The 24070-nt window shown below is 39.3% G+C and overlaps 1 protein-coding gene across 2 annotated transcripts in view; it reads left to right on the top strand.

Moving 5' to 3' along the window:
- The window catches only part of ENOX2 (ecto-NOX disulfide-thiol exchanger 2), a 294849-nt gene extending 273051 nt beyond the window's left edge, over positions 1-21798 (top strand). For both annotated transcript variants that reach the window (XM_032757614.2, XM_058441768.1), the window contains 5 exons: positions 8220-8401; positions 10537-10644; positions 14082-14190; positions 17623-17708; positions 20254-21798. In XM_032757614.2, the coding sequence (XP_032613505.1) occupies positions 8220-8401; positions 10537-10644; positions 14082-14190; positions 17623-17708; positions 20254-20385 (617 nt within the window). In that variant the 3' untranslated portion in view covers positions 20386-21798. The remainder of the gene's footprint in view (positions 1-8219; positions 8402-10536; positions 10645-14081; positions 14191-17622; positions 17709-20253) is intronic.
- The last annotated feature ends 2272 nt before the right edge of the window (positions 21799-24070 follow it).

Genomic DNA, 24070 nt, shown 5'->3' with positions numbered 1-24070 from the left:
CCTTTATTATTATTATTATTATTATTATTATTATTATTATTATTATTATACTTTAAGTTTTAGGGTAAAAAAAGTCTCTTTTTCTGAGTTTTGTGTTCTGTTAGTAATCAAAAAAGGTATAAACTACAAATGTTTCCATTAATTTGGCATGTAAACAATAGAAACTAGTGGAATCATAAGCCTGAAACTTGATTTTCTAAATTGTATTTTCTGGACTACATTGAAACTAGTGTTATTGACCTCTTTAATACCTATGGAAAACCCACCATAATTATTTGGTTCTCATTAAAAATAAGGTTGAGGAGACGGCTCAAAATAAAAGCCTTGCCTTTTTATCTAATTTATGTCTAACCTTACACAATTTTTTGCTTTCCACTTCATTCTACCTTTCATTCTAAAGGTACTCAATGAATGTTTGTTGAGTGAATGAAAATCTTCTGATTAAATATTTTGAAATAGGCTTTATGATTTTTTGGACTTGAAAAATGTGCCCTAAACCATAAATAATTACGTGTAACCTAAGTTTCCTTCATTTTTTAAATTAATAAGTTTCTTTTTTAGAGCAGTTTACGTTCACAGCAAAATTGTACGGAAAGTGGAGAGTTTCCGGATAATCTCTGTCCCTGTAGAAGCACAGTATCCCCCACTATCAACATCCTTCACCAAAATGGTAATTTTGTTACAATTGATTATAATTTGTTACTATTGATGAACCTACATTAACATATCATCATTACCTAAAGTTTATAGTTTACATTAAGGTTCATTCTTGGTCTTGCACGTTTTTTGGGTTTTGACAAATTTAAAATGGTACGTATCCACCATTGTAGTGTCATACAGAATAGTTTCACTGCCCTAAAGTCCTCTGTGGCCCACCTTTTCATCCCTTCCTCCTCACTAATCACTGGCAATGACTAATCTTTTTACTATCTCCAGTAAAAGGTTTTGTCTTTTCCAGAATATTATATAGTTGTAATCCTTTAGTATGTAGCCTTTTCAGATTGGCTTTTTTCACTTAGTAATATGCATTTAATTTTATTTCATGTCTTTTCATGGCTTGATGGCTCATTTCTTTTTAGCACTGAATAATATTCCATTGTCTGGATGTACCATAGTTTATTTATCCATTCACTTACTGAAGGACATCTTGATTGCTTCCAACTTTTAGCAATTATGAATAAAGCTGCTGTAAACATCCATGTGCAGATTTTTGTGTGGACACAAGTTTTTAGTTCATTTGGATAAATGCTAAGGAGCATGATTGCTGGATGGTATGATAAAAGTATGTTTAGTTTTGTAAGAAACTGACAAGATGTCTGCTTACTTTGGATTTGTTTAATTTGTTCTTCTTGTTTTAGTTTCCTAAGATAAAAGCTTAGATTATTAGTGTTAGAACTTTCTTTATGTCTAATAGATGGATTAAATGCTATAAATTTCCCACGTAAGTACTGCTTTCACTGCATTTCATAAATTTTAATAACTTGTATTTTCATTTTCATTTATTTTAAAATACTTGTAAATTTTTCTCGAGATTTCTTTTTTAATCTATGTGTTACTTGTAAGGATACTGTTCAAGCTCCATGTATCTGGGGAATTTCCAGCTATCTTTCTGTTACTGATTTCTAATTTAGTTCCACTGTGATCTGAGAACATACATTGTAAAATTTCTCTTCTTTTACTTTTTAAGGTGTGCTTTATGGCCCATAATGTGGTCTCTCTTGGTTAAACTTCCATGTGAGCTTGAGAAGAATGTGTAATCTGCTTTTATTAGATGAAATAGTCTATAGATGGTAATTATATACAGTGGTTTGATGGTGGTGTTGAGTTCAACTGTGTCATTACTGATTTCTGTTTGCTGGATCTGTCCATTTCTGATAGAAGTGAGCTAAACTCTCCAACTGTAATAGTAGATTCATGTGTTTCTCCTTGCAGTTGTATCAGTTATTCACTTGTGTATTCTAATGCTCTGTTATTAGGCTCACAAACAGTATTGGAATGTCTTCTTGGAGTATTAACCCCTTCAATAGTATGCAATGCTCCTCCTACTCCCTGATAAATTTCATTGCTCTGAAATCAGCTCTGTCTGAAATTAATATAGCCACTTCCACTTTCTTTTAATTAGTGTTAAAATGGTGTATCTTTCTCCATCTATTTCCCTTTAATCTGTGTGCACCCTTATATTTAAAGCAGATTTCTTGTAGACAACCTATGGTTAGGTCTTATTTTTTAATCCACACTGACATCTGTCTTTTAATTGGCGTACTTAGATCAATAATTTTTAAGTGATTATTGATATAGTTGGATAAATATCTACCATGTTTGTTGCTGTTTTCTTTTGGTTACCCTTGTTTTTTGTTTCTAGTTTTGTCTTCTGTACTTGTCCTGCCTTTTGTATTTTTAATTGAACATATTATATTATTCCACATTTTTCTCCTTCATCATATCATTTATACTTTTTTTCACATTTTTTAGTGGTTGCCCTAGATTATATACATTTACAATTAATTCAACCCCACTTTCAAATAACACTATACCATTTCATGGGTACTGCAAGTATCTTATAATAGCAAAATGCTCCTGATTCTCCCCTTCCATTTCTTGTATCATTGCTGTCATTTATTTCACTTGTCCATAAGCATGCATAAATACATACAGGAATACCTCACCTCACAGATATTACAGGTTCCATTTCAGACCATTGCAATAAAGCTAATATTGCAATAAAGCACGCCATATGAATTATTTGGTTTCCCAGTTCATATAAAAGTTAAGTCTACATTATACTGTAGTCTTTTAAGCATAATGCCTAAAAAACAATTTACATACCTTAATTTTAAAAGACGGTATTGCTAAAAAAAAATATGTTAACTATCATCTGAGCCTTCAGCAAGTTGTAATCTTTTTGCTGGGGGAGAATTTTGCCTTTATGTGGCTGGCTGCTGACTGATCAGGTTAGAGGTTGCTGAAGGTTGATGTGACTGTGGCAATTTCTTCAAGTAAGACAATAATGTATACTGTATCAATTGACTCTTCTTTTTATTAAAGATTTATCTGTAGTATGTAATGCTGTTTGATAGCATTTTACCCACAGTAGAACTTTTTTCAAAATCGAAGTCAATCCTCTCAAACCCCATAACCGCTTTACCAACTGAATTTACAAAATATTCTAAATCATTTGTTATCATTTCAACAATGTTCACAGCATCTTCATCAGGAATAGATTCCATCTCAAGAAGCCATTTTCTTTGCTCATCCATAGGAAGCAACTCCTTGTTCATTAAATTTTTATCAGGAGGCTCCAGCAATTCAATCCATATCTTTAGGCTCCACTTCTAATTCTAGGTGTCTTGATATTCCCACCACGTCTGCTATTACTTCCTCCACTGAAGTCTTGAACTCCTGAAATTCATCAATGAGAGTTGAAGTCAACTCCCAAACTCCTGTTAACGTTGATACTTTGACCTCCTCCCCTGAATTATGAACATTCTTAATGGCATCATGAATCCTTTCCAGAAGGTTTCCAATCTACTTTACACAGATCCATCAGAGGAACCACTATCTATGGCAACTATAGCCTTATGAAATGATTTTTTAAAATAATAAGACTTGAAAGTCAGAATGACTTATTGATCCACAGGCTACAGAATGAATGTTGTGTTAATAGGTGTGAAGACAACATTTATCTCCTTGTACTTCTCCATCAATATTCTTGGGTGACTAGGTGCATTGTCAACAGAAGTAATATTTTGAAAGGAATATTCTTTTCTGAGTAGTAGGTCTCAATAGTGGGCTTAAAATATTTGGTAAGCCATGCTGTCAACAGATGTGCTGTCACCCAGACTTTGTTGTTCCATTTCTAAAGCACAGGAAGAGTAGATTTAGCATAATTCTTTTTTTGGGGGGGGGGGTGGAGTTTCACTCTTGTTGCCCAGGATGGAGTGCAATGGCACAATCTCAGCTCACTGCAACCTCCACCTCCCGGATTCAAACGATTATCCTGCCTCAGCCTCCTGAGTAGCTGGGATTACAGGCACCCACCACAATGCCCAGCTAATTTTTGTATTTTTAGTAGACACGGGGTTTCACCATGTTGGCCAGGCTGGTCTCGAACTCCTGACCTCATGATCTGCCCACCTCAGCCTCCCAAAGTGCTGGGATTACAGGTATGAGCCACTGCACCCAGCCAAAAGTTTTTATTTTACATTCATTTTTTCATTCTTTGATGCTCTTCCTTTCTTTATGTAGATCCAGATTTCACAGGGTGCAGAATTCTAGGATGTTGATTTTTTTTTCTCTTAACTCCGTAAATATTTTATTCCACTTTTTATTTGCACAATTTCTGAAAAGAAGTCAGATATAATGTTTACTTGTGCTCCTCTATAGGTAAGGTGTTTGTTTCCCTTGTGGTTTCTTTCAAGATTTTTTCTTTATTTTGATTTTCTTAAGTTTGAATATGATATGCATAGGCTGAAGGGGTTTTTGGTGTCCTGTCTCGTGTTCTCTGAACTTCCTGGATCTATGGTTTGGTGTCTGACATTAATTTCGGAGAAATTCTCAGTCGTTATTGCTTCAAATATTGCTTCTGTTTCTTTCTTTCTTCTCCTTCCAGGTATTTCCATTACACGTTTCCACTTTTATAGTGGTCCTATAGTTCTGGATATTCTGTTATGTACTTTTTTCAGTATTTTTTTTATTTTCAACTTTAAAGTTCAGGGGTATATGTGCAGGATGTGCAGGTTTGTCACATAGCTAAATGCGTGCCAGTGTGGTTTGCTGCACAGATCACCTCATCACTTAGGTAATAAGCCCAGTGTGCATTAGCTATTTTTCCTAATGCTCTCCCTCCTCCCAGCCCCTGCCCTCCAACAAGCCCCAGCGTGTGTTGTTCCCTCACATGTGTCCATATGTTCTCATCATTCAGCTCCCACTTATAAGTGAGAACATGTAGTATTTGGTTTTCTGTTCCTGCGTTAGTTTGCTGAGGATAATGACTTCCAGCTCCATCCATGTCCCTGCAAAGGACATGTCCTCATTCCTTTAAATAGCTGCATAGTATTCTATGGTGTATATGTACCACATTTTCTTTATCCAGTCTATCATTGATGGGCATTTGGGTTGATTCCATGTCTTTGCTATTGTGAATAGTGCTGCAGTGAACATACTCATGCATGTGTCTTTATAATAGAATGATTTATATTCCTTTGGGTGTATACCCAGTAATGGGATTGCTGGGTCAAGTGGTATTTCTGGATCTAGGTCTTTGAGGATTCACCACACTGTCTTCCACAGTCGTTGAAGTAATTTACACTCCCACCAACAGTGTAAAAGCGTTCCTTTTTCTCCACAACCTCGCCAGCATCTGTTGTTTTTTTCTTTTTGTTTTTGCTATGGTCTGAATGTATGTATCCCCAAAAATTCATGTTGAAACTTAATCAGCAATGTGCTATTAGGAGGTGAGGCCCTTGGGAGGTGATTAGGTCATAAGGGCAGAGCCCTCATGAATGGGATTAGTACACTTACAAAAAGAGACCCCAAAGAGCCGCTTGTCCCTTCCTAATGTGAGGACACAGGTAGAAGGCACCATCTATGAACTAGGAAATAGGCCCTCACTAGACACTGAAGATACTGGCACCTTGATCTTGGACCTCTGAGCTTCCAGAATTGTGAGAAATAAATTACTGTTGTTCATAAGCTACCCAGTTTGTGGTATTTGGTTATAGCAGTTAAAACGGACTAAGACAGGTTTTCAGTTTTGGAAATTTCTATTGTCATATCCTCAAGCTCAGGGATTATTTCCTTAGTTATGTCCAGTCTAATAATTACCCCATCAAAGGCATTCTTCATTTCTACTAGTGTTTTTGATCTCTAATATTTAATTTTATTCTTTCTTTGAATTTCTTCTTTATGCTCTTATTATCCATCTGTTCTTGTATGTTGTCTAATTTTTTCTTTAAAGACCATTGCATATTAATCATAGTTTTTTAAAAAAAAAATTCCCAGTCTGATAATTCCAGCATCTGTTCTATATCTGAGTCTGGTTCTGGTGTTTGCTGTATCTCTTAAAACTGTGTTTTCTACTGTTTAGTATTCCTTTGTAATTTTTCGTTAAAATCTGGACATGATGTACTAGGTGAAAGAAACTCTCATAAGTAGCCCTTTAGTAATATTGTGGTAAGGTGTGGAGGAAGGGAAAGCATTCTCTAGTTCTATGATTAGGTCTCAGTCTTTTGGTGAACCTGTGTCCCTGAACTGTGAACTTCACCAGTGCTTCTCAGTTTTATCCCACTCCCACCACCATCACCCTCCCCCCCCCCCGACACACACACCCCTTTGATGGGACAGGATTGCTGGAGGGGGCTGGAGTTGGACATTTATCTTCCCCCAGGTCTGTTAAGTTCTTCTAAAACCCCAGCAGGTGAGGCTCTGGTAAAATAGTTTTTCCTGAGGGCAGGCCTTGTGAAGAAGACCAGGATGGTCTCCAATTTCAAAATTGTTCCTTTTCCCCTTCCCCTGCCAGAAACATGAGGAGATTTTTCTCTGATATTCACTGTAAGGAACTGGTATATCTCCTGGAGGTAAAACTTACGAATGTGTGGGAGCTGTCCAATGACTGGGTCTTCCTAGAGTTGTTTTTTGTTTGTTTGTTTTTTCCAAGACCGAGTCTCACCCTGTCACTCAGGCTGGAGTGCAGTGGCGCGACCTCAGCTCACTGCAACTTCCACCTCCCAGGTTCAAGTGATTCTCCTGCCTCAGCCTCCTGAGTAGCTGGGATTACAGGCACACACCACCACGCCCAGCTAATTTCACAGACTTGTCCACACTGAGCCTCCAGCAATTTGTTAATTACACCTCAGGTTTTCCTACCCAAGGACTGGGTCCCATGGAGGTTTCTGCTCATGGGTTTTTGGTCCAGTAAATTGTGATTCTCTATATTCACCTGTCTGTATCTCCAGTTTTGTTTTGGGGGCAGCTGTTTGCCCTGTAACCTCACTTCTCTGACAAATGTAAAAAGAGTTGTTGATTTTTCACATTGTTTAGCTTTTTACTTGTTATTAAGACAGAGTGGCAGCTTCTAAAGGTCCTTACATGCCAGACTGGAAATCTTATGTCTTAGTTTTTACATTTACCTTTCCTCTTTGAGACGAGTCAATGCTACATTCGTGTGTGTGTGTGTGTGTGTGTGTGTGTGTGTGTGTGTGTGTTTCAAGTTGTTAACAGTTATTTTAAAAGAAGTACATGAAAACGTGCATATTAAGAAATCTTGGGCCAGGCGCGGTGGCTCACGCCTGTAATCTCGGCATTGGGAGGCTGAGGCAGGCGGATCACAAGGTCAGGAGTTTGAGACCAGCCTGGCCAATATGGCGAAACCCCGTCTCTACTAAAAATACAAAAATTAGCCGGGCATGGTGTGGGCGCCTGTAGTCCCAGCTACTCAGGAGGCTGAGGCGGGAGAATTGCTTGAACCCAGGAGGCGGATGTTGCAGTGAGCCAAGATCACACCACTGCACTCTAGCCTAGGTGACCGAGTGAAACTCTGTCAAAAAAAAAAGAAAAAAAAAAGGAAGGAAGGAAAGAAAGAAATCTTGAAATGCAATTGCATATTCACTAACACAACTCCATCTGTGCCTTGTATTTCTTTTTCCGGGCTCCCATATTTGTGTGCCTCCCATAACCATGTCCCTCAGCATTTGCTTTCCAGCCTGCTAACCTCTGGCACCACTTTGATTCTTCATTACTTCCCCTTACATTTTCAGTAAAAATAAAATGAGTATAACTGAAGTTAGAATCTGACTCTTTATACAAAGCTACAGAGCAGCAGGAAATTCCGCGGTTAAGTTTCTCAATGCTGCATTCCTTAAAAACATCTGTCAGCAACATTATTGTGTAGGCAGTTGTCGGTTCAAGGGAATTGGTCCTATATTTTATTATTACAGGGCTGTTATTTCCTACATTTCAAATAAAAGAAATTGATGTTACCTCGAAATATCTTAGTTATATTTGAGGTGGAGAATGAGGAACATGATGTGAACTTTTGTGTGTTAGAATCCTAGTTCATTTATAAAAACAGGCCTGTGTGCTTCTGTGTCCATCTCTTGCTGACATGGCCAACTCAAACCTAAAGTTCTTCATCAAGAGGAAGAACCAACCTTTTTGTGGTATTCAGATGAACCACAAATGAATCTGGATATATGGTTTCATATTTTATATTGATTGTTTAGCCTTAGTATCACAGGCAGAAGCTCTGAAGGAAGAAAATGACAGCCTCCGTTGGCAGCTCGATGCCTACCGGAATGAAGTAGAACTGCTCAAGCAAGAACAAGGCAAAGCCCACAGAGAAGATGACCCAAACAAAGAACAGCAGCTGAAACTCCTGCAACAAGCCCTGCAAGGAATGCAACAGGTAAAGGCATTTTGGTTTTCTGAGCTTCTGGGTAGAATAGCATCAGCTTCTCACCTATAAAAGGTCCTCTGCAAGCAAATCGAATATCAAACCTATTATTCTTCTTGATGTAATATTATCTGGCATGGCTGAGGAAGGAATTATTGTTGTGGTTAATTAAATATTCCAATTAATACAGAGATAACAATGGATTGTCAATTTTCAAAGAATGAGCATTCAGTGAAAAATATTTAACATTAGACTACACTGAACATAATCTAATCTTTTCTTTATGCTTCAGAAGGTACTTAGGGATCTAGACAGGGCCTCAGGGTCTTTACAAAGAACCTCAATTATTTAGATATGAAAAAGTGCTGATGAACAAGTATCTAGTTGATAGAATACCAAGAAATACAGCCTTTTAAAAGGAATGGCAGGAATCTACCCTTGATTTCAGTAGAAATAGGTACATTATAGGTTTTTAAGTATCAATGCTTTGAGCACATAATACCAACTTGTTTTTATTTTGTTTTGTATTAACAGTCACTTATGTGAATGAGTTTACCTGTGCATAATTCAAAGTGTAAAAAGCAAAGTAAATAAATGCACCCAACTGCGATTGCATTCACAGACAACATAGTGTAGCAGATGTTCAACATCTAGGAGTTTTATGTAACCATCACCACAGTGATCCTACAGTTTAAAAGATATCAACAGCTGCTTTCACTATAGTAAAGGAGTAGTGCCTCTGAGTAAGGCCACTATTGTCTTCTGTCATGCTAGACTACCAGCCATTGTCCTTACATCTTAAATTGTGCAATAGTTTTTAACTGTATGCCTTGAAATTATCTAGGACAAAGCTAATTGCTGGTTGGAAATTACAAATCATGAACAGCAGTCTATTCTGGCACTAGGAACCCTATGTTATTCTTTCTGCCACCATTGTCTTCCTATACAACAAGTAATATGACATTAATATTTCACCTTTTCTCTTAACAAAATGTGTGAAGTAATGCTCACCTTCCTTTTACCATCACCATGGAGTTTAATTAGAACATGTAAATTATATCAGAGATCTTTCTATGAAAAAATGCACCTCCTCACCCACACTTCAAAGAACTTTGACAACGTACATTGTACCATGCTTTTTAGCCCTTCCAGTGGTCTTTTGCAAGCCTCTGAAAAGCAAGACTTTGGAAACATTTTTGTTGTTGCTGTTTTTCCCCTCTGATTTTCAAACCATTTCACATAAGGATAGTTCTGCTACTTAAATGCAATTCGAAAATCATGAAATTTTATTTCATTTCATCATTTCAAAGACCTCAGTGAGAATTAGGTCTCTACCTCTTAAAAAATAATTTCACTCATTTTGATTATTTTGTATTGAAAAAAATGCCTTGTAAAAAATGATAAAATTTCTCACATCTTATCTCAAAAGATGTATAGTATAATAAGGCGTGTAAGGACATGAACTCTGGGGTTCACCCAACCTGATTTTAAATCCCAGCTCTGCCACTGACTATCTGAATGGCGTTAGGGAAGCCACTTAACCTCTCCTAGCCTTAGGGATAATAGTAACATAGGGTCATTGTGAGGTTTAAATGAGACCGTGCATGTAAAACCCTTAGCACAATGCTTAGTACATATTAGGCACTCAATAAATATTATTTGTTGAAATTATTAATAATGCTAAATATAGCTTCCTGCCTACTTATATGGAAACTAACAAGTGTAAAATTTGGATTCTTTACTACTACCCTCACAGAAATTGTACTTGACTTGGCAAACGGTTATTTGCAAGAATGCTTTACAACATTACATTTACTTCTATGCAGCAATCAAAACATTGCCCACACAGTATTAACTGCACCCTACTCTGACCCCCGGCCAGGATAGGGAAGAAGTTAAGTGACTGGATCAATTAGTTTCTCAGGACCTTTCTAAAATATTAACAAGTTCAAAGGAATTTCGTGAGAGGCAGACAAAATAACGTAAAGTGAAAATATCTTGATTTGCCCAATCTCTTCATGGAAAAATGGTCGTGTGTGCTGGAGGAAAGTGAGGCAGGCCCACCTGATATCTAATTTCAGCCAGGGATTTTAAATGAAGTGTGGCTCCATAATTCATAAATTGATTGTCTTTGGTCTTTCTTGTAGCATCTACTCAAAGTCCAAGAGGAATACAAAAAGAAAGAAGCCGAACTTGAAAAACTCAAAGATGACAAGTTACAGGTGGAAAAAATGTTGGAAAATCTTAAAGAAAAGGTACATGCACCCTAAGTGAACCTTTTTCCTTGTCCCTTTGCCTACTTTTCAGTGACAGTGAAAATGCCCTGGAAGTTATACCCTAGAAATCAATGGGGAATGTTTGGCTGATTGCGAATTAAAAGCCCCACTCGGAGGTAATTCTCATACTAAGGGCTTTGCTTTTAGGTATGAGTCCTTGGCATTTCTAAGGGTTCTGGAGTGTACACCTTTCAATGAATAAGAAGTTGCTTCATCCCTAAAACTCTTCAGTCTTCTCTCTTGGAGACGACCAGAGTGCACACCTCTTCCCTGCTTCATCTTGTCAAGCAAATAGCAACATAGAAAACTCATGTGACACAAAGTACCTTTAATTGAGCATTTCATTAAAGGAAGAAACACAAGTGCAGCTAGCACATTGGCATTTCTTTGCAGCTAGTCAATTTAGTGTAATAATGAGCAGCTGCAGATGAGAGGAATAGCCAATACCAAGAAGAGGGAAACCTTGGGAAAAAAAATGAGACACAGTATTCTAAAGCTAGAAGCCAAGATGGGACTTTATCAATTGAGAGCTCTCAGCAATAAGAACCACCAATGAGGACCAGAGAGTCTAATATCTGGATAGAATCATGTATCACAACCATGAATCAGGTGCCCATTCTATTCAAGGTGTGTAAAGTCAACCTGTCCAATCGCCTTGATGCATCAATACTCAGCTGAAGTTATCCTCTGAAAAGGGAAGCCCATTGACCAGAACTTCCTTGTTTTGATGTCTCTAAAGGAAGAGAAGATTAGGAGCTTGGACCGAGAGTCAGAAATCAACAGTGATACAGTTCCTCAAGAGCATATTCTCTTTATCTTCTGTTCTCAGCTCAGGAAGATGCAGTGCATACAGGCCCTGAGTGTGTTTACCAGTGCAGTGCCTTCCCCTAGAGTGCCATTAAGAACTGGCAACCTTGGTGTAGTTGAAACAAATGATTGAAAGTGTTTTCTTCTAGAGGCCATTTGCAACGTGCTTTTAATTCTTCCACTTCATAAAACCAACTCACTTTCCAGTTTTGTGGGCACTATTAAAGAAACAAGCATAATCCCAGAGAAATTCATTTATCAAGCATTTCATTGAAAAGCGCCAAAGCTGCTCTACTTATCAGGACTTTGCTCATGCCATCGGGGCTTCTAAAATGTCCCAGAGCTGCCACATAGCTCTGTTTTGCTTCCTGCATAAAATGGATTATGTATCTAGAAGACTGTAGACAGACAAGGGGTTATGCTCATGACCTTATGCTTAGAATTACTCTTCAGGATTGACATCACAATTTGACCTAAGGACATTTTTTTGTGGAAGTAGCTTTCTGCTTTGTAAAGTATTTCATTTAAAGAAGTAAGAGGTCAAATGGCATGGAAGAAACTTGCCATATTGTGCCTAAGGACAAGTGTTTCCCATTTGGAAACTGAATAGACCATGAAGTGTTGGCTGATGAGGACGGGGAAAAGATCCAACTGATAATCCAAAAAACAGTGAGTCAAAATATGTTTTTTCTTGTTATTTTAAGCAAAGCTTCTTTTAGAGAAATTCATGACAGTTCATTATAAACTGATCTTCTCTGGGAAGCTGATTTGTGACCAAATATTTCAACCTGACACAATTAGGTTAGGAAGCAAAGTACCATCACATTAGACTGCAAAAATAATTTCAAGTTGAAAGGAAAGCAATAAGTTTTGGTAAGGAGGAATCTCTTTTTTTATTTGCTTTTGTTTGGGCTTCTTGACAGTAAGCTACAGGGTGAGTTATTGTCAGTGTTTTGCAGTATAACAATGTGACTTATGTCTGTCTTAGTGCGGAAAGAACTAAGCTCTTTAAATCTGCTAGTAAAATTCAAGGTGATAAGCATCCCTTCAATGTACCTTCTAATTTTTTAAATGCCAGCTATAATAAAATTGAAGTCAGGTTTAAGTAAGGCTGCAGTTCTATTCAAGATGGCTAAAATTTCCCAGAATATTTTCACATCTTAAATCAACCCCAATCTGTTAAACTCTCACACTTAAGAAACGGCTTACCATATCATTTAATGTTTTAAGGAGGTCAGAAGCAGATGTGAAGCCCGTGGCTTAGAATTGAGCTAGTAGTTTAAATCAAACTTGGCGTAATGGTTGCTGCCTGGATTGGATTCTAAAGGCCAAAGATTGAGTAGGTCAAGAAAGGGTTCCCCTCTGACTACAGCCAGGAAGCCTGTAAATTCACAAAACAACATGTCTTGCAGTATAGACCATTCATTTCATTCGGAGACAGCATCCTGGAAGCTTTGAAGACATCTTTAAAGAAAACAGAAGGAATCCTGTCCCTTCTAAGGGTTTGTGGAAAGGAAGAAGTGAAAATGCATCTGAGTCAGCCATGATCTGCCCCCCAAGGAGCATTTCAGCAGCATTTTCTTTTCAGCAGTAAAAGAAGCAGTGATTTCTTTTATTCCTTCTTCTGAAAGCTTTGCCTTCACATTTATAATAACAGAAAAGATATTCTCCCTACCCAAAGAGAGAAAGAAAGAGCCATGAAAGGTCTGGAGTTATTTTTCAGTTTGATTGCTGGTCATGGATTTCACCTGAGTTTCTCTTAGGAACCCTTCCTGCTACACTCTGAAAGAGAAGAACTTTCCACAACAAAGAAGTCCATTACTAATGCTATTTTTTGTCATGGTCATTTCTTGCTGTAAAGTCAGGAATATTCTAACTGATAATGTCCTTATCGGAGAGAGAGAGAGAGAGAGAGACTAGTAAATGAAAGCTCTAATTTTTAGTTCAAAAACCAACAGCTGATTAACTGTCAGTGGAATGTAAGCTCTAATTTTTAGTTCAAAAACCAACAGCTGATTAACTGTCAGTGGAATGTAAGCTCTAATTTTTAGTTCAAAAACTAACAGTTGATTAACTATCAGTGGATTGGCAATGTAGCCAATGTAGATTGTCCATTGAGATGGGACTTACCATTAACAGAGTGTGGACCTTAAACTTTTTTAAAAAAAAAACAATGGTCCTTTTAACAGTGGGATGAAATCCTGGCTCCACTTCCTTGCAGTGTGATCTTAGCCAATTTACCTGAGCCTCACTTTCCTCATCTGTAGAATGGAGATAATACTTATCTAACAGTGCCTAGCATCTTGTTAGTATACCATAAATGTTGGGTCTAGTTGCCCAGATTGCTTGTATAAAGTCAAGATGAAGGCAGAAAAAAAAACTGGTGAAGGTAAATGTTTAGATGTTTCTATGTTTTGGAGCCCTATAAATAAACTTTGGAATATCTGTGATGCTTTTGTAATTTATGCTATTTTCTCTCCCATTCAGTAATCCAAATTGAACGGTATTGTTTTTATGGTACTGTGTTAAGTTACCTGTTGTGTAGTTAATTGAAACCAACTCTGTTGCCAAATAAAGTGAACTGACCTAGAAGCATGTTGTGTCCACAGGAAAGCTGTGCTTCTAGGCTGTGTGCATCAAACCAGGATAGCGAATACCCTCTTGAGAAGACCATGAACAGCAGTCCTATCAAATCTGAACGTGAAGCACTGCTAGTGGGTAAGGAAGCTAATGCACACATGCCATGTACAATGCCTGGGTACAATGGAGGAGGGGATGGCTTTACCTAAGATTAATAAGCACATGCCAAGCATTTATGAAGCATGGCAGCACAAGAACTCAGAGTTCTGAAGATGATAGGTTAAGAACAAGTACAAATTTCCAAATTTAACAGCAGCTGCCAGCCCCCCTCACACTCCTTGTAGCCACTGCCATGTCAAGTAGTCAACATGTCAGTACAAGCACTAAGCTAAGAGGGGTCAGCTGGAGAAACACACTGTAGATTTTTTTTAAATATCTGTGCAGGGATAGATAAGCCCTCTCATGTCCACTCAGGGGGCTAGCGCAGACCATATTTGGCAGAGAGCTTTTCCAGAGAGCCTCTGGAGCAAGTATAGGCCTCTGAAGTTTTTCCAGGTTACTGTCTAAGCTATGTTTACAGCACTTCTGACACCAAATGACAAGGGATTGTTTGTTTGTTTGTTTGTTTGTTTGTTTGTTTGTTTGTTTTAACCTCCTGACACCAGATACGTGGTGTCTTTTCCAACACCACATCTCCAACTCTTCAATACCAAGTAGGTGTCCTACAGTTGAATTCCGTTCTCACACTCACTACCCAAAGTTAGAGTTTAACATTAGACTCCATGGGTTTAAGGGCTCAGTCCTGGAAGACTGCCCTCTCTATAGATGCCAGTCTCAAATATACGGTATCCAAGTTTCCTCTACTTCTGTCTGATTTGGCTACAAAGTCAGGGGTTTCCACAATACCCACCCCAGGTTTGATAATTTGCTAGAATGGCTCACAGAACTCAGGAAAGTGCCTTACTTACTCACTGATTTAGCATAAAGGATACAATGGAAGAGGTGTATAGAGCAAGGTACTGGGAAGGGGTATGCGGAGTTTCTATACATTTTTGGGTGCGCATCTTGATGTGTTTGCCAACCAGAAACCTCTCTAAACCCCATCGTTTCAAAGTTCTTATGGAGGCTTCATTATATAGGCATGATTGATGAAATCACTGGCTATTGGTGATTAGCTCCATCTCCAGCCACTCTCTCCTCCCTAATATTCCAACTCTCTAATCATGCCTAAGTCTTTCTGATGGCCAGCCTCAATTCTAAAGCTATAAGGGGCCCCCAGCTACCACTCATCTTAACTCTTATCACTCCAGAAATTCCAAAGGTTTTAGGAGCTGTGTGCCCCGGGGACCAGGTACAAAGACCAGATATTAATTTTTTTATTATATCACAGTGGCAGATGACTCAGGAAACTGGTGTGTTGGACACTAGTGGGCTTTGATGAGGTCCATGCTAGCATTGCTCTCTGTAAAAATTCATTCAGAGAGGCAAGATGGCACAAATGGTTAAAGAATCAGACAGACCTGGCTTCCCATCTTGACCCCACCATTTCTTCTCTGAGCTTCAGTTCCTCCACCTGCAAAATGGGCATAATATTACCGACCCGAAAGGGCAGTTGTGAGTATTAAATACAATAACTCACCTAAATCACTTAGCATAGTGCCTGGCCCATAGTAAGCCCTCAGTAAGTAGAAAACATATTACAATTCACAGCACCATTCGCAAATGCTGGCTAACTTTATATTCCATTTGGAGAACAGTGGCAGATTGACGCTCTAAAATATTTAAGAGGGGCGAATCATTTAAGAGTGACTGGTCTTGGGCCACAGCAGATAATCCCAGCTGCCATCTAGGAAGCCGAGCTATACAGTAGCCCCACTCTAGTCTCAAAAGCCCTCCACACTGACTGGCTTCTGCATATTTTTAAGATATCTCCGCCTCCTTTGGTAATGGATATTATCCTGAGATTGAACACTTTGATATGTTAATAAAGATGCACAGGGGGACCTGCCATTGAATCTTCAAGAAAAGTGACAACTTATTACAACTTATTAACGTCTTCCAACTCCAAGTTCTTAACAAATTGGCATGGCAACAGGGAGACCTGTCAGAGAAATGCTGGGGATAGAAGGAAGCCTCTGTGAATGGATAGTCCTAGAAAAAAAGATTCTTAAAATAAGTGTTTCTTGTTTTGTTTTTTCAAGAAGGTAGTCTTGGGCTGGCAGAGAGAAAGGAAAATCTATTTTTTCAACCAGCTTTTTGGGTGTGAACCCACAAAATCGCTTAATGTTTTTAAACCTCTGAAGTTATTTCTTGGCATTTGACAGTCTTTCTTGGCCAGGACATCTAGAATTTCTTCAAACATGGAATGTCTTCTTCAGAATTTAAGTTTCTCAGCCAGAATCAGTGTTTAGAAATTCAATTTACCTAGTCATTTAAGAATAAAGTAACGTTCTAAGTAATAGCATCCCTTTTGAACAGATTTTGAGCCCTGCCATCAGTTCCTTCTGGAACCCTTCCCCAACTTACCCCTTTGACTGAACTTCAAACTACAATTTAAACCTGTGCTAGTCTTTGTCAGCCTCTTAAAGGAACAGACAAATTGTGGTTCAGAAACCAAATCAAATTTTGCTTTTATTTCCTGACCATTTTCAACAAACTCAATTCTGGGTCTATTTCATGCACTTAAGATCTTATGAAAGGAGGTGAACGCAAAAAAAAATTGAAAGAAAGAAATATTATACTTTTGAAAATTTTATTTTCCACCTGTTTCCAGAGAAAGAAGTATTAGAACAATTAACCTAATGGCCAGAACAATCAAGGCAGCATGTGAAGCTGCCAGCCACCCCAGAGTCAGGCTAAGTGGAAATCAGGGGCATTCTTGGAGGCTGTAAACTGCTATAAGAATTCTGTTACACAAACAGATTCGAGGCTCTAAGCACGGAATGCTAGTGACCACTTGAGTTAGCCGTGAATGAAATGTTTGGCTTTTCTTTAACAGAGCTATTCACAAAATAATACCCAGATACAATCAGCACACTTTCTTGTGAGAGGCACAGGGTTAATCAGGAAAGTACATGATTTGTACGTTTACCACAACAGCAAGGCATTATTAACACCTAAGAGGCTAAAGTCTAATTTAAAGACTGAAGGAACTGCAAAAGCCCAGCACAATGTAAATTCATTGTAAAATCCTTGAATTCAGATGGTGTTTAGCCATCACAAGTAATGAAAGTGACTCCTCAAATGCCAGCTTTTCTACATGTGATACAGCACAGTAAGAGGCAGTATGTGACTGTCTGGGTTCAAATACCAGCACTGCCACTTACCAGCTGTGTGACCTTGGACAAGTTGCTTACACTTTTAGTGCATCTGTGTCCTCAGCTGTGAACTGGGGATGACAATACACACCTCACGGGATTATTATAAAGATTAAATGAGTAAAATACGTGTAAACTTAGAATAGTGTCCAGTATATTTCTGTTGTACATATGAGTCAGCTCTTGCTATTCACTGTCATGTGGAAGAGAAATACAAGGCTCAGATATAACCTCCATGCTCTTGTCTCTGTAGGGATTATCTCCACATTCCTTCATGTTCACCCATTTGGAGCAAGCATTGAATACATCTGTTCCTACTTGCACCGTCTTGATAATAAGGTATATGGGGGACTAAAATGGGGATGCGAGGGGATGTGGGGTTCTTTGTTAACAGGTGACCTGACTCTCCTCAAGCATAAATAGGTCATTAGTTACTGCTTTCAGGAAGTTTCCCTCACCTGCTCTCTCACTGTGATTCAGTGCAGAGCTTCCCCTTTGCAAGTGGGATGACCCATGTGTCCTGGTTTGCTGGAGACTGAAGGGTTTCCTGGGACTTGAGATTTTCGATGTTAAAACCAGGGCAGTCTCAGGCAAACTTGAATAAGTAGACCATGCTTTTTCCAACATATATCTTAGAAGACTTTTCCTCTCTTAATTTACCTATAAGCTGCAAACCAACCCATATCAGCTTTCTTACCCACCGACCTTTTTTTTTTTTTGAGACAGGGTCTCACTCTGTTGCCCAGGCTGGAGTGCATTTGTGAGATCACAGCTCACTGTAGCCTCAACCTCCTGGGCTCAAGTAATCCTCCCACCTCAGCCTCCTGAGTAGCTGGGACTACAGACGCATGCCACCATGCCTGGCTAATTTTTGTATTTTTTATAGAAACAGGATTTTGCCGTGTTGCCCAGGCTGGCCTTGAACTCCTGGACTCAAGCAAGCCGCCCACCTCGGCCTCCCAAAGTGCTGGGATTACAGGCATGAGCCACTGTACCCAGCCCCATCAAACTTTTGTCCCTGGTTTTTAGCCATTAGCCAATGTTCATTTTCAAAATGGGAAGTCTTAGTCCATCCACCTCTCCCACCATCACCCCTGCTATTGTCTATTACAAAACAAGGGAGGCAGGGGCCAAAAAAAAAAAAAGATAGAGCAATGAGCTGAGAGCCTCTGTAACACAGACTGAATATTTGCTCACAGATGATCTCATGGTCCATTTCCTTCTCTGGATGCTATCCTTTGGGGGAACTCCTGGGGCATCTGGAGCAGGGGTAAGTGCTAATTCCCTAGGAAATCAAGGATGCCTCTAAGATGCAGGAGGGGACTCTTGACTCCTCAGAATGAATCAGCTCAGGATACGTTTTTTTTTTTTTTCCAGAAGCAGCATTCAGTGAAATGTGCCCATAAATTGTACTGCCTATTTCATAGGATCTGGGCCTTTTGAGAAGTGCCATTGAATATAGGTGCTGTCCAAAATGTTAAGTCATTTAAGCATATGTCCTCTTAACAAAGGCAGTGGCCCACTTGGGAATCTTATTATCCCAGCTGTGGTGATACATCCTCTTCAGTGGCATTTGCTTTCATTCTAGCTAGCACTCCCCCCTCATTTCCCTCTGGGAAGTGATGCTATTCTGCAATTAAATAGCCCATTTGGCAGTGAAGGGGAGGATGGAATGTGAATACTAGGACCAAGTAGTCCATTGCAATGGTATGAAATTGAACTATGTGTCAGTAAAAACCATCTGCTTCTTTTTTAATTTACAAAAATAATACATGCACATTATCTTAAAAATGTAAGCAGTATAGAAATCTAGTAAAGGGAAAGTGAAAGTTACCACCCACAATCCCACTGCTCAAGGATAACCACTGTTAACAGTTTGGCACATATTTCAGACCCTTTCCTGCAAGTGTGCTGTACCTGTATTAAATGTATACATCTATATACATTATCTATGTTTTCTGAAATGTGGATTCAACTCTATATGATACCCTGGAATGTGCTTCGTTCACTTGACTGGATACAGTCTACTGCCAGCACTAGGAAGAAGGCATAACTGCCCTCCTAGCCTAGGCCTAGCTCCCCCTTAACAACTTCCCGCCAGAGTAGTGCCAGGGCCTCCCAAAGAGAGGCTGAGGTGATACCAACAGAATCGGGGCTCCCTCCAGCTTCGGGGATATTCATTGTGACGCCAACTCTGGGTGTCTTTCGGGATCCCCTGCTGCTCTTTACCCAAGCCCTGGTGCCAAGGCTCATAGTGAGGAGGGTAACTTACTGACTCTACTAATGTGAAGATGACCACCTAAAACAAGTCCTAAAGGAGTCCACAGATTTGTTTTTGTTTTCGTATTGAGGGGTGTGTGTGTGTGTGTCTGTGTGTCTGTGTGTGTGTGTGAGAGAGAGAGAGAGAGAGAGAGAAATGGGGAGAGAAAGACAATGCAGAGAAGTATGAACCCAGAGCTTTCCCCATTCCTGTTACTTCTCCATTATGAACTAACGCATTTGTGAGGGATTCTGCTCTGGTGGCAGCCATTTCTACCTTCCTCCCCTCCCAAAAGGCTCAGCAGCTTCGGTGGACCTGCACACAGCATCACCAGCACTGAGCAGCCATCATTTAGCTTCTTACAAACCCAGGCCTTTCCACATGACTGACCCCAGCTCTTTCCAATAGCAACTCAGCGGACCCTGTCTGATGGTCACAGCAGAGGAACGCTGCTGGCTGGAAGCCACTCTGCCAACCCACACAAATGCGCAAGGAGCAGGAGGAGGTTAAACGCCCCTGCGACACACACACAGACACATCAACATTCTAAAGTAGGCAACACTGGGAAAGAAGATTAGGAAAATAGAACTGGTTTTGAATGGAGATGTTCTCTCTGTCCCACAGATCTGCACCAGCGATGTGGAGTGTCTCATGGGTAGACTCCAGCATACCTTCAAGCAGGAAATGACTGGAGTTGGAGCCAGCCTGGAAAAGAGATGGAAATTCTGTGGCTTCGAGGGCTTGAAGCTGACCTAAATCTCTTTGCCTAACAACTTGGGATCCTGAAGATAAATATGTGTTGGACAAGCATAGAAAGTGATTTGTATTTTTAATGGTTTTCAAGTGGAAGTTCCTTTGAATTTGTCAGTTCATTCCTGGAAAATCTTTTGAGTTAAAATAAGGATCCTAGGACAGCACCTTGAACTACAGGCCCTAAAGAGAAATTGCCTCAAACCGCAAGTGCTGTAACTTCCTCCCCTTTCTGTCAATTGGTTGTCTTTCAATATTGCGGAAGTCCTGATGCTAAACAGTATTTGGAGTGTTTTCAGTGTCTGTACTACTGTTGTAGACTTTGGTATTTTTTTAAACACTGTTAACTGAAATGTTTTGATGATTTGTATGTGATTTGTGTTTCTAAACTTCTCTTTACATTAATGTTGTTACTGGTGAAAGGCATGAGAGCAGCACTAAGTCCTCTGTGTAACTGCCATTGTCTTTCCAATCCCCAGTAGACCAGTAAATAAATAACACATCAATGTCTTCTAGAAGGTGCCTGACCAGGTTCACCTTTTAAACGACAAAGCATGGTTTGTGGCTTTTTGCAAAATTACTATGAACCAAAAGTTGACAAATGTTCCAAAGTTATTTTCTCTAACATATCACATTGAAGATCTGTTTCAGAATTGTAAAAAGTACATCTAGATGTGTTTGCAGAAAGCAAGTATCCAGTATGACTGGCATGTGTTCGTGCTATTCAGAATCACTTGTAAATAGTCTGCTTTTAAAGGAGGGCATGTTCAGTTTTCTGTGAATTAAAATATGCTCATGTGTGGGCACACACGCACAAACACACGCACGCACGCACACAGTGGCAGAAGGGATTTATATTAATATTCTTTCCCCTCTGGCCTTCTTACAGTCTGTTGGTCCCTTTGCTTCTGTTGTCAGTGTGTTGAATTGCAAACCATGTACTGCTGTAAATACTATGTTTACTTCATGCTGAATGTTTGCAAAGACTTGATATAAGTATTAATAGTAATGAATCAATGAATAAATAATGAGCTAGGGTTTGTGAGGCTTTCTACAAATAGGTCAGCTCCACCTGGAGTGCGAATTGCCAGAGACACCTTGGTAGTGCCGATCGGCAAATCGCAATGGCAGCATGTGAGTGGACCATTCAGAAACTTCTGCTTGGTGGAAAGGAAACGGAGAGGATGGAGGTTTGGGGCGAATGTCCTGAGGCAGAGATGGTCTTTACTGTGTGTGGTGGTGGTTGTGGTATTTATAATAATGCAATCATACCCTCCCTTGAGTCTCAGTTGAAGATAAAAGAACGTGCTGAGTAAGCAAAGCCAATGGAGAGTGTTTCACGAAAATACTTTGTAAATGAGATGCCAGTAGTGTTCAAAGTTGTATTTTTAAAAGATAAATATTCCTTTTTATACCTCAGTTTTGTGTCCTGTTTTTAATGACTTACGCTCTAAGTAATCCATTAGTAGTTATCTCAATTCCTTCCTTTGGGTTACTAGGATGTTGGAAAAAGATGCCAAGTCTGCCTTGACAACTGGAAACAGGGTTCCACAGCAGCCCATTCAGGCTGAAAACTGGCTTCCCCCTCAAGCACCCTGCTGTGGCACCAGCAGGAAGCTAGGGTTAATTTTACACTAGCTTGCTCACTGATGCATCTCTCATCAATGCTACGGAAGGCTTTGATTCATCAGTCTTGGGCTCTTGGAATACCTAATTTTAATAATATCTATGAAATCAAGGGAAACTTTCCGCTTACACTTATTTCTTGTTTAAATAAATTAAATTAATTTTTAGGGGAGAGCAGTAGGAAAAAGAGCTAATGCATGTGGGGTTTAATACCTAGGTGATGGGTTGAGGTGCAGCAAACCACCATGGCACACGTTCACCTATGTAACAAACCTGCACATCCTGCACATGTACCCCGGAACTTAAAAAATAAAAGAAAAAATCAAACTCCTTACCATGATATTAATACATTAAAGAAAAATTTTAAAGCAATAGCTGCCACACCTAAACACCTTACTCTCCTTCACTTAATCAACTTACATTGCAGATTGTCTGTTTCTGTTACTCCTGCCAGTTTAGTATAGGTATACTCCTCCCAGTTTGCTTGAATATACTAGTTGTTATGGTTAATTTTGTGTGGCAACTTGGCTAGGCTATAGTGCCCAGTTGCTTGGTCAAACACCAGTCTAGATATTGCTGTGAAGGTGTATTTTAAATGTGATTAACATTTCAGCCAGGAGACTTTGAGTAAAACAGATTACCCATTATAATGTGGGTGGACCTCATCTGATCAGCTGAAGGCCTTAAGAGAAAAGACTGAAGTCCCCTGAGGAGGGAATTCTGCGTCAAGACTGCCTTTGGACTCAAAACTGCAACATCCAACTCCTGCCAGAACTTCCAGCCTGCTGGCCTGCCCTACAAATCTCTAACTTGCCAGCCCCCATAATTGCAAGAGCCAATTCCTTAAAATAAACAGATCTCTCTCATATATATCTATATATAGATAAGCATAGATATATAGATATGAATATACATTATATTACACAATCAAATTGTGGCACACACCATCTCTCACAAACCTTTTCATCCATCATAGAAATCTATTAATGAAGCTGCTTTTTCCTACAAAGTCTCAGTGCTATTTATGGTTCTGTTGTTCCTCCAGAATTTTGAAATATTGCTGTTTTGTTATGTTTATGAGATACAGTAGTTAGTGTTTCTTCAATATAATAATGAATGGAAGGTTTCTTTTGTTTTACAAATGATTTTTTTATCTCCTTCCCTAGTCCTCTGACATCTCTAATTCTGACTTTATTATTACCAAGTTGCTTGTTAGATGTCTTCAATGCAAATGAAAGTTATTTTTCATAGAAAATTAAAGACACATCTGCATTCAAGTTATATAGAGTTTTCTTTTTAATTTTGGCCCAAAAATGTATGCTTTTCATATAAGGCAGAATAAACTGTATTATTTGAAAAGATAGCATAAATGTGTGAGAACTTTTAACTCGCCCAGTAGAACTGTGTGAGCCCTTGGGATTCTCAGCTGTCTTAGATGGTACATCATGTAGATATGGCTTCATTTTCTCCCACAATTGCTACCATCTGCTGAGCACCTATTAGGTAGTCATGATGCTCAAAGTCTCTGTCTGTGTGTCTTCAGGTGAGTTACATGGACACAATGAGAGCTTCAATTTCCTTATAGGCAAAATTAAGAAGAAATAGTACCTACCTCACAGAATGGTAGGAAAGAGTGAACAAGATAGCGTCTGCAAATTGCTCAACCAGTGCTTGGCCCACAGTGAGTTCTCAATAAAAGGTATGATTGTGATTCAACCAAAGTTCATGACCTTACTCACATTTTAAAAAATGTTTTTGTGGGCCGGGAGCAGTGATCCCAGTGCTTTGGGAGGCCGAGGCAGGCAGATCACTTGAGGTCAGGAGTTCGAGACCAGCCTGGCCAACATGGTGAGCCCCCCCCCCCCCCGCCGTCTCTACTAAAAATACAAAAATTAGCCAGGCGTGGTGGCGGGCACCTGTAATCCAAGCTACTTGGGAGGCTGAGGCAGGAGAATTGCTTGAGGCAGAGGTTGCAGTAAGCCGAGATCCCTCCACTACACTCCAATCTGGGCGACAGAGTGAGTGAATCTGTCTGAAAAAAAAAAAAAAAAAAATGTTTTCCTGT

The sequence above is a fragment of the Hylobates moloch genome, unplaced genomic scaffold (assembly GCF_009828535.3).
Source record: "Hylobates moloch isolate HMO894 unplaced genomic scaffold, HMol_V3 SCAFFOLD_7, whole genome shotgun sequence".
Lineage (NCBI taxonomy): Eukaryota > Metazoa > Chordata > Mammalia > Primates > Hylobatidae > Hylobates > Hylobates moloch.
Note: the sequence above shows the minus strand (reverse complement) of the source record. Positions and strands in the feature narration are given on the sequence as shown.